This window comes from Muntiacus reevesi, chromosome 8 (assembly GCF_963930625.1).
Source record: "Muntiacus reevesi chromosome 8, mMunRee1.1, whole genome shotgun sequence".
NCBI classification, from domain to species: Eukaryota; Metazoa; Chordata; class Mammalia; order Artiodactyla; family Cervidae; genus Muntiacus; species Muntiacus reevesi.
In genome coordinates, this window is record NC_089256.1 from 26,562,805 (window position 1) to 26,576,487 (window position 13,683).

The window sequence follows — 13,683 nt, forward strand, 5'->3', positions numbered from 1 at the left end:
CTCGCTCCTCTCGCTCGGGAAAACCTGGGACATTCCGGAACTTTCAGCACTCAGCTGTATTTTGTTTAATGGGTCTGGGGGTTGCGGGGTGTCTCAGAAAACGCCTTTGTACTTTTCTTTAAAAGTAATTTTTGAAGAAGCCTAATTTCAGATATTGCAAGTGTAAAGACCCCCACCCCCACCCCAAACCCAAACCGTATTCTCTCCACCCGGGCCGAGCGATCCCAAATACCGAGCAGTCCCCAGACCTCCCCCCCGCTCCCCGTCTGCGCCGGAGTTCCGGGGCCACACAGTCTCTCTTCTGCGCCCGGGCTCGACGCTGCCCGCTCTAGAGACGAGTTCGGGCCGAGTGAAATCTTTCTGCTTGGGCTCGAGTGAATTTCCTCAGGAGCCGATCAAGTGCATCCCCATAGACCCCCGAGGACCGGGGCTGGGGGTACTCAAAGAGTGTGGTGGAGGCAAAAATGGGCTCTGCCTTGGAGGAGGCGGTCGGGGGGTGGGGGGTAAGCCGCCTGCTCGGAAAGCTCAGAGAAAGCTCCTCTGGGGCTGCGACCGTTTGCCTGAAACCCTCAACCCTGCGAGGGGCCGCGGGCGCCCCACGCAACGCGGTCTTCCAGTGGGGATCAGGTTTCCTTAGTAAGAGAAGAGGCTTAGCGATAGATGCACCCGGTTCAGACGCTGCTCAGCTCAGAATCTCAACCAGTAAATCCCAAGTTCGAACTCCGACAACGACGGTGGCAGCAAAGAAAGCTGCTGCTGATTTTATTTGAGTGGGGCCGCCGGGCATTGGGGGTTCTCAGGACCGTGCACAGGCTGTAACTGCGCTAACGGGGTGCACGCTTTGAAAATCAGCAACAAAACACACCGCCCCTCCTTATCGAGGAACTAAAATAAATGGAAAGCTGGCAGCCTGGGACCCAACTAAGTGGGTATCGTGAACCCGTTAATCTAAAGAGCTTTGTACATAGAGCGTATGGAGTTGAGTAACACCATGTACTCATTTTCCACCAGGAGCGCTCATTTAAGCGGCGATGTAGAGTCGCCCTTCCTTTGCTTTTCTTAGAGAAAAGGAAAGGAAACATTTCTGTACACACTCGTGTAGTGTTCCCCTGGAATAATACTAATATTTGCTTTTGTCATAATACAATACAAAATTTACAACGAAGCAATATGTTTGGCGGATGGATGCTGTGTGACAGATTCTTCCAAATTTGCTGCATGGGGGAAATTTCCAAAAGGCTCCTAGTTGATTGAATGAAATGTGAGTTTTCACAGTGAATTGAAAAATCAGTATTTGCTTAGCTGGAAGGGGAAAATAAAACAGTTTCACTGAAAACAGCTTATTGACTTTTTTTCCCCTACAACTTTAGGTAAATATATAATGTTGGGGGGGGTCTCAGAAAACATTGAAATATTACACATTTTTTACTCTTTCAAAACGCTCGCAAAAATAAGAATCTCAACCATTCTCTTAAAATCCCCTCTGTAATATATTTCTAAAATTACATTCCTAAAAATGTAACATTTCTAAAAGAATTATTTCTGTTTTCAGTGACCATTTTAATGAAAATAAAAATCAGAGAATGTATTTTGCTAGAGGTGGACCACATTAGTTGGTTCTAATAGCACAGGGAATGAGAACAATTTTGATGGAGACTAACATACATGTAAATGTATGTATAATACACATTGTCCGGTTTTCAACATTGGAATTTAAATAATTAAACATCCCTTTCTCCCAGTGGATTTGAGATGATTTCACTTTTGAAATATAATTACTTTGGGGGACCAGATTCCTCCGTTTTTGCTACATCCTTCCTCTGTGTAAACGTTTCCATGGGATCCTGTGGTTGATAAGATGACTATTTCACGAACTTCGTAAGTCAATTTACAAGTCACAAGTAACAAACTGAGAAAGAATTTAAATTAATCTTTTTAAAAATTAGGGATGCTTAATAAGCATTTTGCTCTTAAAAATTTTGCATTAGCACTGCTATAGCAAAAGTAATAAACAAGGTTATAACACATAGAAGCCAAGCTTTTTTTTTTTTTTAGAGAGAGTCATATATAGTCATTTAATAACAGCACAATGCACCTGTGGTAAACGCTGTAGAACCGAGGGTATCATTTAAGGTTTCATTGGAATGTTTTATATGTTTGACATTTATAATATGGAAAACAGCTTTTAAATATTTCTGAATCAGCAAAAAAAAAAAAAAGTCTTGATTATTGGGGTTAATAGAGATACATGGATAAAATGTAATATATATGCATATATGAATATGCATATAAAGAATATCATTTGGAATCTAACATACCGTGGACGTCTCTAGATGGATTCATTCCATGTACACATTCTGAAAGAGTAGAAAATAGGAAAATAAAAATAATTGTGTGAATACATTGACAGCAAACACCAAATTTACTGAAGTTGATTAATTGTAATTGGAACCAATGCCAGTGTGAAAACTAAATCCCCTCTCTCATTTTTTTGGGAGCTTGTTGCCTCTCACACTTTTTAGCACTGGAGATTTTTATAGCATATTGTCCAGCTTTGTGTCAAAAATAACTTAAAACAGTAAATCATCATATAAAAAATGAACTGTTACATATGCATATGGTTTTTATGTACCTTCTACCAATGTCTCCCCTTGCTAGCTAATACTGAAGTCTCTATCATTCACAGAATCACCTCTTTTAAGCTCTTTATGGGAGCAAATGTGATTTATTTCATGAACCTTAAAAACACATTTGGATAATGTAGGGGTGGATCACAATTCAAAGTGAAAACCAAACCCAAAGGGGAAAGGTGGGGGGGGTATAAATTAGGAGTTTGGGATTAACATATACACTCTATAAAATACAAAATAGATAATCAATAGGGACCTACTGTATAGCATATGGAACTCTAGTCAATATTCTGTAATAACCTATATGGAAAAAGAACCTGAAAAAGAATGGATATATGCAAATGTGTAACTGAGTCACTTTGCTGTCCACCTGAAATTAATACAACATTGTAAATCAACCATACACCAATGTAGAATAAAAATTAAATTAAAAAAAAATTATTGTTGATAGGTAAGGAAAAACAAACAACAATAAAAGCTCTCAAACCCTAACAATACAAAAACATTTAAAAAATCTGTGCCATACTAGAAGCTAAATGCAAAAAAGTAAAAATATGAATAGTTTTCAAAGTGATAAAAATAACAATTTGGAATATATCTTCTAAAAGAAACTAGTAGACAAACATTATAACCATTTACTTCCAATAATAAAATATTTTAGAAGTATTTTCTTCCCACTTGATTTCCTTTCTTTCCCTTTGCTAGGAGGGCAGATTGCTTATACTGAAAGCTTTTATTCTTAAAGTGACAGCAATATCAATTGTTACTGAAAATAATTGTCATGATAATTTCCACATATGGATCACTTACTATATACTCCTGCATGTACAGTTACAGGTAAAGTCACAGGTAAATCCACTAAGCAAAGCCAAATGAAGCTATTTCTCTTTCCCTTGAATATCTATGTATAATGTTCTGAATTTGAAATGATTTCATCAGCCTTGTTATGGATAATGGTCAGAACTGAATGATTAACATGGAGGAAATAGCATTTTTCAAAGCCTTAAGATTTCAACAGTTCAAATACTGCAGACCTAGAGCTTTCAACTCCACTGCACAATATTAGTATAATATTGCTTAAATAAAACCTTTAAGAAAGGAGGTAATTATTTCAGATTTCCAGATGCTGTTTAAATAGGCAGGAGAACAAGATTTTCAGCTCCTTAGTTTTATGTTTTTGCTAAGCAAAAAGGGCAACTGAAATAATAAGGGGTTCTGAAGGACTGCCCTGTGATGAAAAATGAAAAGAATTAAGTATGTATAGTCTCAAAGGAGGCTTCCCTGGTGGCTCAGCGTTAAAGAATCTGCCTGCCAATGCAGGAGACGTGGGTTCGATCCCTGAGTTGGGAAGATACCCTGGAGAAGGAAATTGTAATCTACTAAAGTATTCTTGCCTGGGAAATCCCAGGGACAGAAGAGCCTGACAGCTAGAGTCCTTAGAGTTGCAAAGAGCTGGACATGACTTAGCAACTAAACAACAAAATTCTCAAAAGAGCCTTCTTAAAGACACATACACACAAGATTGTCGTTTACAAGTACATAAAGTGATTCCATAAAAGTTTTTTAAAAACAGAGCAGAGAAAGAGTTATTTGCACTAATTGTGAATGATAAGGCAGAAAATAACAAATACACCCTGAAGTTAGTAAGTTTAGTTTTAATAGGTGTGGGGGCCGGGGGAAATTCACAGCGGTAAGATTGACCAGACAGCTGAGTTTATGCTAAAGAGACCTAACAGAATTAACCACCCTGGAAATTCTCTCCTGAGACCCTGAGAAGCCTTTCCATGTCTGAGATTGAGAAATAGGAGAAGCAGAGTGGAAAGGCAAGTGTTTTGTCTACACACCTAATATTTCAGTGATTCTGAGAGAAGAGCCAAGATTTTTTTTTTTAACCTAAAAACAAAGGCAGAAGTGAGAGGATTTTGAAAGGTGTGCAGCGGTCTGTTGAGAGCTTTTTTCGTTTGTCCTGTGCCAGTAGCTTCAAAGAGACAGCATGCATCATTAAGTTGGGGGGTAAGAGGGAGGGAGAAGAGGTGGGTGTCTGTACCTGAAGTCACACCTGTAGGAATTTGAAATGATTTGCCCAAGGAGTTGTTAATGATGCTAGAACCTGAACTGTAAGAGAAGACAGGTCTTGGGTATTCACAACAGTGAGAGCTGACTTTGGCCAGCGTTCCCTTCCAGTCTCTCCATGGCTGCTGTATGCCAGGCCATGGCCAAAAAGCCTACCTTGCCCGATTTATTCCTGGCAACAACACTATTCTCATTCCCATTTTACAGACCAGAAACCTTTACACTTGGAGAGTTTAGGAAATCTGCCCAAAGTTACTTCACTCTTGATTTCTGGACACGCACACATTCTCATCCCCGCATCTGGGTCTACACACGTGATGAGCTATGTTTCTTTTTGACCACAACTGTGTATTTTTATCAGTGTCTTTTTAGCCTTCTGAATGATTCAACTCTGATCTCATCTTTGACTTTTATCCTCCCTTGTCTCAAGGTCTTGATCAGAAAATAGCCCTGAAATTCTTTACTGAGCAGAATCGCCAAGTATTTAGGATTCATATCCTGAGGTTATTTCCGGCCATCTACAAAGTCTGAGAGCAGGTCAAGGTCCCTTTGGGCCAATAAGCGAGAGCCATGGAGTATCAAGCCGCTGATGGATGCGTGTGTAGAGTCCAGGAAGCTGGAGAAAGGACACATAGGGGTTGACACCATCTGGTGGGCTTTGGAAAGACCTGATTCTTGGTTAGAAGTGATATTGATTTGACTCTTGGAGGCCATGTAGATTTTCACCAGGTGGTCAGTAAGGCTTGAGGGGGCCTGGGAGAGAAGGCTTTCCAAGCAGAAGGATGAGCATGAGAGAGACAGAGATGATGTTATGACACAGGCCCACAGCATAGTTGGGGTGTAAGTTGGGGATCAGGTTGGGGTGTGGCAGTTTGTAGGTGACACAGCGCTGGCAGACACAAACACAGACAGGTCAGAGGCAGCTTACACAATCTAAAGCAACCTGAACTTCAGTATGAGGGCAGTGGGTTCTCTCAGACCCTGGAAATCTGGGAAATAACACGATGGACGCATATTTTGGGAAAATAAATCTATCAGAAGTGGATAGGTGAATTAGACGGAGTAGAGAAGGAGCAGATGAGCTACAACCTTGCCAAGCATTTAGGTGAAAAAAATGGGGACAGAAAAGGGGGGACAGAAGTGAGGGAGAGGGAGGGATCTTCCCCCATTTCCTGCCCACATGCCATTAGGAGCAGTCAAGACCAGTGAGGATGGGGTGGAGGTGGACACCAGCAATCAGCTTGGAATGGACAGGACAAGATGCTGGTAGAATAAACAAGAGGAACCAGTGTTGTGTAAGCTGTGAAGCCAGTGATCATTTGCTAGCTTGGCCGCAATAGAAAAGTAGCACACCAAAGACGCCTTCCCCTCCTCTTATTGTTTTTGGGGAGACACCGCCTGCGTCCTTATGAGTCTCTGTTTCTGGGGTTCAGGGGCAGGAAGCCACACTTCTAAGTCCCTGTCCTCCAAGAGTCCTATCTGTGATAAGGCTGATAGTTTGACGTCTGCTCCGCTTGTTTGCCGGTCTCACAGTTGGTTCTGGATCACGGGAGGATAAGGGTGTCTTGTATTGGCCTCCGTCAAGCCACCCCTGTAACTGTCCCATTCTCTTCTGATTTCACCCTCAGCCCCACACAAACACATAACCACTAGGGTCTGAACAGTTTGCCAGGGAGGTTCCCTCCTCTTCAAGTCCTAGACAGCCCCGTGTAAGCAATGTGTACCCCAAGCCCCTGGGGACCAGGTCAAGGGCAGACTCTGATTCAATAGGTTTGGGGGTGGGGTGGGGACTGAGGTCCTACATTCCCAGCAAGCTCCCTGTGATGCCACTGCTCCTGGTTCAAGGGCCCCACTCAGAGTTGGCAAGGCCAGCTGCTTGGTATCTGCAAAAATGGTGCCCAGCACCCAGTAGACTGTAGTATTGAAAAGGTGTTTGTAAACAAATTGCAAATCAACACGAAATATCTCTCCCATTGGATTTTTGAAATGAATGTGATGGACTGAATGTCTGTGTCTGCCCCCCCTCAAACTCATATGTTGAAGCCCTAAACCCTAATGTGATGATCTTAACAGGTGAGGCCTTTCGGAGGTCATCGGGTTTAAATGAGGTCATGTGGGTGGGGTGCTCATGACGGACTTAGTGCCCTTGTAGGAAGAGACTGGAGCCTTTCCCTCTCCCTCTCCCTGTCATGCAAGCACACAGCAAGAAGGCAGCCAAGTATTAATACAAGCCAGGAAGAAGGTTCTCACCAAAACGCAACCATGCTGGCATTCTGATCACGGACTTGCAGCTGCCAGAACTGTAAGAAATAATTTTCTGTTGTGTAAGCCACCCAGTCTATAGTATTTTGTTACAGCAGCTGGAGTTGCCCAAGGCAATCATGATTACTGAAGCTCCCTTTGATGAGTGCATCAAACCTCACACTGAAGTCTTTACATGCATTATTCCATTTAGCCTTCTAGCAGTAAACAGCCCACCATTATTCCCTTCATTTTACAGATGAAGAAACTGAGATGCAGTTATTGGCCAGCTTGCCCCTAGATCGCCAGTCATAGCCAGCCAACTCAACCACCTTGCAAGATTCACATCATTATGTCATTGTCACTCAAACTTCTTTACTAGTTCTTGACCATTTGCCTTTAAACCCTGTGGGCATCTCTCTTATTCTAGAACAGCACTGTCCACTGGAAATGTAATATGAGCCATATATGTAATGTAAAATTTTCTAATAACCACATGAAGAAAGTAAAGAGAAATGGATGAAATTAATTTTAATAATAAATTTAACTTAGTACAGCCCAAATGATTTCAACATGTAATCAATATTAACATCATTCATAAGGTATCTTACATTACTTTTCTTTTAGTAAGTTTTCAAATTCCTGTATGTATTTTGTATTCACAGTGTATCTCAGATCAGTCTAGCTGTGCTTCAAGCCCTCAAATGTCACAAGGCTAGTGGCTACTGTATTAGACTGGGCAGTTCAAGGGCGACCACTCAAAACACAATTCCCTCTGGAGAGCAGTTTTGCTGCTATTCAGCTTGTGTTCAAACGAGCCCTGTTTATAACCTGCTATTAGCAAAGGCCATTAAGTAATGCATCTTTCTTGACTCATATTTTCTCTCCGAGCTGTCCTGAAGCAAAGTTCAGAATTTTATTACAGCATCACTTGATTGACTGTGTCGTAAGGACACACACATACACGGTGAAAACAACTAAGTTGCAAAGGTTAGGGACCACTGTCGTTGCCACTAATACATTTACACAGCCATGGATGAGCTACAGGTCTGCCTCATGCATTGCTTGTTTCCACTTAAAGTTTACCAGCCGCTGATGGCACAGCCTATACAATATGCTCTGGTTTCTTTGACTCTGAAAGAATACTATTAAGGAATATCTTGACCCTTTCTTTTCCAACATGCTTGTGTTCTATGAAATTCATACAGGCAACATGTATTAGAACAAAAGGTTTTGTGTTTACCAGCTCATGACTTCAAAACAGAATTGCAAAGTGACTGAGGGATATTCTCAAATAGTGGCTGAGTGCTGAAAAATCGATGCTTTCGAATTGTAGTGCTGGAGAAGACTCTTGAGAGTCCCTTGAACTGCAAGAAGATCCAACCAGTCCATCCTAAAGGAAATCAACCCTGAATATTCACTGGAAGGACTGACACTGAAGCTGAAGCTCTAATGCTTTGGCCACCTGATGTGAAGAGCTGACTCATTGGAAAAGACCCTGATGCTGGAAAAGACTGAAGGCAAAAGAAGAAGGGGGCAGCAGAGGATGAGATGGTTGGATGGCATCACCAACTCAATGAACATTAGTTTGAGCAAACTCTGGGAGATAGTGGAGGACAGGGAAGCCTGGCGTACTTTAGTCCATGGGGTTGCAAAGGGTCAGATACCACTTAGCGACTGAACAACAGCAAATGAACAGGTTTATTTTGAAATACTGCATATAGGTTTTAAAACAAAACAAAACCACTCAAGATATCAATTTGCTAGCCATTTTCCAGTTGAAATAATGAGTTCACATCAGTGGTGAGTCAGCTTCTGGCCTCAGTTATGGAGTGGGTCCACCTGTTTTTCTTCTAGTTCTCAGAAGCAACAACAAAGAAGAAATATGAAGCCAGGTTTGTTAACAGAAACTACAGGCCCTGCCTCATTGCTTTGGTTCTTGGGGGCTATTGGAATCTTTGAAGGTCTAAGCATCTCTTAAGAACCAGCACCCCTGGTTTACACCCCTTGGTGTTGTGGGTTGGATGGGACCTAAACCTCCCCCATATTCTCTTTGTTATTGTTGTTGTTTAGTTGCTCAGTTGTGTTCCACTCTTTGTTGACCCTGTAGACTGCAGCACGCCAGGCTTCCCTGTCCTTTGCTGTCATTTTCTGCTCTTTAAATGGAAGACTGAGAAACCACTTATGACACATAAAATTAGTTCTTGGAGTGATTTCCCCCATCCAAGCTCTATGGAAAGTACCCAAGTGTCTAGGAGCTTCTCAAAGTCCACTACTCTTGAGAAACACACTTGAGTGTATACACTTTTCTATGGCTTTGAGTCCCCTAACTGGGGAATGTGACAGCAGTCAAGTTTTCTAGCAGATCACAGAAGTAGCTTCTATTTAAAAAAACATTACGTCTAGAGTCTGCTTTAGTTTAGACATTTTAATTAGTATATTTAAAAGCATTTCTGCCACTATGAATTAGAAACAAAACACAGATTTTCTACAAATTTATGGTTACTAGGGGATGGGGTAGGAGGAGGAATAAATTGGAGATTGGGACTGACATATATGCACTACTAAATATTAAATAACCCGCTGTATAGCACAGGGAACTCTACTCAATACTCTGTAATGACCTACACTGGAAAAGAATTTAAAAAGAAAAAAAAAAGTGCAGTTTATACCTGATTCAATTTGCAGTATACCTGAAACTAACATGTTATAAATCAGCTACACTCCAATAAAAGTAAAATAAACACAAACAAAAGAACCCCCAAACAAACTAAAAAGAAACAAAACACAAGTTTTCTAAGTTGAGGAAAGAACAATAAATGAGAATGTCTGAATGAATATTTAGGAATTTCAGTTGTCCTTTCCCAGGGTTCCTTCAACAGGGAACTCTCCTCCCCACAGCAAACACTTTATTTTATTGTTTGTGCGTATAATTTATCTTTACTCTCTCACTTATGACAAGGGAAGTTCTGACTCTTTTCCTCTGCATCACTTCTGTTTAAAAATAGCTAGGTGAGTCAGTTTAACTGGTTCTTGAACTGCTAGACACAGGGAGGAGGGTTGGAGGTTAACTGTAGGTCTGTTTGTTTAGTCACTTTGTGCTGGTCTCAGTTTCCTCCTCTGAAAAATGAGACCCATGGACAAGCTTTTCCAGTTTTGTATTTAAGTGCCTCTTGGAACTGTGAGAAATTGACCTGGTCTGATACTGAATGAGGTCAGCATATGGCCGGAGTGAACTTGGATTTTGAGTGGGAAGGGGAAAGAAAAGAAAAAGGAAAACATAGGATCAGCTTAAGACAACACATTTTAAGAATGTTACCAATTTACATAGGGTTCCTCCAACTGCACATATGTCATTTCTAGTCATGCAAGCAGGCCTGAGAAGCTGCAATTTAAATACTTTGAGATTCTGCATCTTCTAGAAAATAACAGAACTATATTACTGTTCTGTACTGTATTTTACATAGGGCTGAGATCAGAGAGGCGCTAGCAGTAAAGAACCCTCCTGCCAATGCAGGAGACATAAGAGACAAGGATTCGATCCCTGGGTTGGGAAGATCCCCTGGAAGAGGGCACAGCAACCCACTCCAGGACTCTTGCCTGGAGAACCCCATGGACAAAGGAGCCTGGCGGGCTACAGTCCATGGGGTTGCAAAGAATTGGATACAACTGAAATAATGCAGCATGAGATTAGAGAGAAATAGATATTTACTCATAAATAGTACCTATAATTTATTACCACAATTATTTAGAAATATTAAAATTCACCCTTTTTACTAATTCTGTTTTCTCTATGTCAACCCAATTAGTGAGATTTCACTCTACTCTGTATTATGAAATGATGACTAAAAAATAATATGCATATATAACATACTTTAATTCTTGTAGAATAAATAGCTACAAGGTTCCTCATTGTGATTATTACAACTGTGCATCAAATTGGAGCTTTTTTTCTAATTGAAATAAAAAATTTTCTATTTATGATCCCATATAGATTGTAGAGAAATTTCCCCAAATATAGCAGAACTTTTTAGAAAGAGAATGTAAAGGCCTGAGATAAACCTTGGGTTCTGACTCCCCAGTCTGTCCGAACACGGAAATCTACTTAAGAATCAAGAGCAAGCAGTGATATTTAAAATGGATAACCAACAAGGACCTACTGTATATGTATAGCATGGAAAATTTGCCTAATGCTGTGTGCTAGTCTGGATGGGAGGGGAGTTTTCGGGGGAAAGGATACATGTATATGGATGGCTGAGTCCCTTCATTGTTCACCTGAAACTACCACATCATTGTTTGTTAATCAACTATACCCCAATACAAAAGTTTTTTTTTAAGTTTAAGAATTTTTTTCCTTCTTTATAAAGTTTTGTTTTAAATTGAAGTATAGTCGATTTTTGAGGCTTCCCTGATAGCTCAGTTAGTAAAGAATCTACCTGTGATGCAGCAGACCCCAGGTTGATCCCTGGGTTGGGAAGATCCCTTGGAGAAGAGAACGGCTGCCCACTCCAGTATTCTGAAGAATTTGGGGTCGCAAAGAGTTGGACACGACTGAGCGACTTTCATGTCACTTTCACTTCATAGTTGATTTATTATATTAATTCCAGGTGTATAAAGTTGTTTTTAATTATGTTTTACCAATGATATATCATTTTACAATTAAAAATAAATAATATTATTTATAAAAAGAGTGAAGGAATTGCTGAGATAGCTGAGATATATCCATTTTATTGATCAATTAAATTATAAATTGCCAAATGTTGATCTTAGAGTGCTTTTCCAGGCACTCAAAGTGAATCCTTCTGTCTTCAGATTTGAAAAACAGAATTTTGAATGGAATAATGGATTAAAAAACTATCGTTATCCTACTTGCTGTGAGGTCATGGAATTATATGCCACAAAAACTTGAAAATTTCATGTTGTAGTATGCAATAAAAAAGACCTAAAAGAATAAGCAACAATGGAAGCAATCATTCTATGAAATTACATTTTCTAAGTTTCATAAAAATCTTAAAATCTGCATTGTAATGTTTACATATTTTTATATTAAGGTAATACTATTAAATAATATTATATAATCAATATTCCAGTAATAATCACATTTCTATGGATAATGCTCCAGTCATTGAAGTAAGATAATAACAATTCTGTTAACAACTAATAGGGACATATTGTATGAGACACAGAACAGTCAATATTTTATAATAACTATAAATGGAATATAACATTTTAAAAACTGTAAGTAACTGGATTGTACACCTGTAACATATATATTGTACAGCAACTGTATGTCAATGAAATATCTGTTTTAATTAAAGAAAACAATTTGGGGGAAAATTTCTTAGGAAACATATTGCCTATTTCTCAATCAAACAACGGTCAAGTCAGATTTAAACATAAGGATAGGATTGTCTTGGACTTCCTTAGAAAAATGCTATGCGTGCGTGCTCAGTCATGCCCAACGCTTTGTGACTTCACGGACTGTAGCCCAGCAGGCTCCTCTGTCCGTGGGATTTCCCAGGAAGATTCCTGGAGTGGGTTGCCATCTCCTATTCTAGGGGATCGTCTCAACCATGGATTGAACCCAAGTTTTTTGGTCCCCTGGGTTCCCTGCATTGACAGGCAGATTTTTTACCACTGAGCTACCTGGGAAGCCTGAAAAATGCTATAATTTAAACCTACTCAAAAAAATGAAACAAATTTTTCTATCTTTTTTGAAAGAATAATGGTGCTAATTCAGAGAGTTCACCTCTTCTTAAAAGGTAGAGTGGAAGAGTGAAATAATCTTTAATGAAATTACAGCTGAAAAATATCTATTATCTGTTAGCAAATTGCCAATTTGTACTACTATGTTCAATGAAAGCAATCTACGGAGATCATCCAAAACTTATTAGAAATGATTAAATACATAAACTCCAAGACTTTTTGTCATATATTTTTGCAGAATTGGTAGTTGTTGTTTTTTTTTTTTAATAGCAAGAACAAAAGAACAGATGACAGTCCAAATATGATGACAAGTAAACCTCTGAATGAACTCAGGTTCTTTTCTAGTTGAACTACTGATTTGGAAGTTCACTAATATTTCACAACTACAAAACGACTAATTCTTATTTCTCTTGTCACCTTTTCGCAAGTATTGGGAAATAAAGTACTCCAGGGTAAGTTTTGAAAAGGGGCATGTAGGAAGTATTTATATAAAAGTGGATTTCAATAATTTTTAAAAAGCATTCATTTACAAGAAGTTCTTTAATTGTCAAGTTCTCCATTTAGGAAGCATCTCACTTTTTTTTTTTTTTTTTTTTTAGAAACAAGTCTATTTCCTTACCACTTATGAAATAGGAAATATTTATTTAGCTAAGAACTCTCTTTTGCTGAAGACGTGAGATAATGACATGAACTTCTAAGGAGGAAAAGAAGAAAACTTAACCCAGTGTGCCAGTGAGGGCTCTCCTTTGTGCCTGTAAACACCACGATGAGTTGTCAACCTGAGCTGACTCCAGGTTTAGCACAACCTGGAAGGAGAGTGTCCAGAAACTGCCTAGTGACCTCAGCGCAGGAGACCTGGGCATGCAGACCCCTTGTCTGGATCCACACACCATTCTAGAGATCACTATTCAATATTGGCACATTAAACAATGACACGAAGTCAGGTTTTCCCCCTCACTAACCAAGCTCGCAAGAGAATTCATTTCTTTTCTTTTTGCCTCAGGCATCTATAGGCTAGCAATTTTTATTCTAT

General features: G+C 39.6%; 1 protein-coding gene across 4 annotated transcripts in view; it reads right to left on the bottom strand.

Annotated features, from left to right (window-relative positions):
* The window catches only part of RUNX1 (RUNX family transcription factor 1), a 265,928-nt gene that overhangs the window by 100,794 nt on the left and 151,451 nt on the right, over nt 1-13,683 (bottom strand). For 3 of the 4 annotated variants that reach the window (XM_065942319.1, XM_065942318.1, XM_065942316.1), the window contains exon 3: nt 2,319-2,357. The exons of the other annotated variant lie outside the window; for it this stretch is intronic. In XM_065942319.1, the coding sequence (XP_065798391.1) occupies nt 2,319-2,357 (39 nt within the window). The remainder of the gene's footprint in view (nt 1-2,318; nt 2,358-13,683) is intronic. 4 annotated transcript variants of the gene reach the window in all.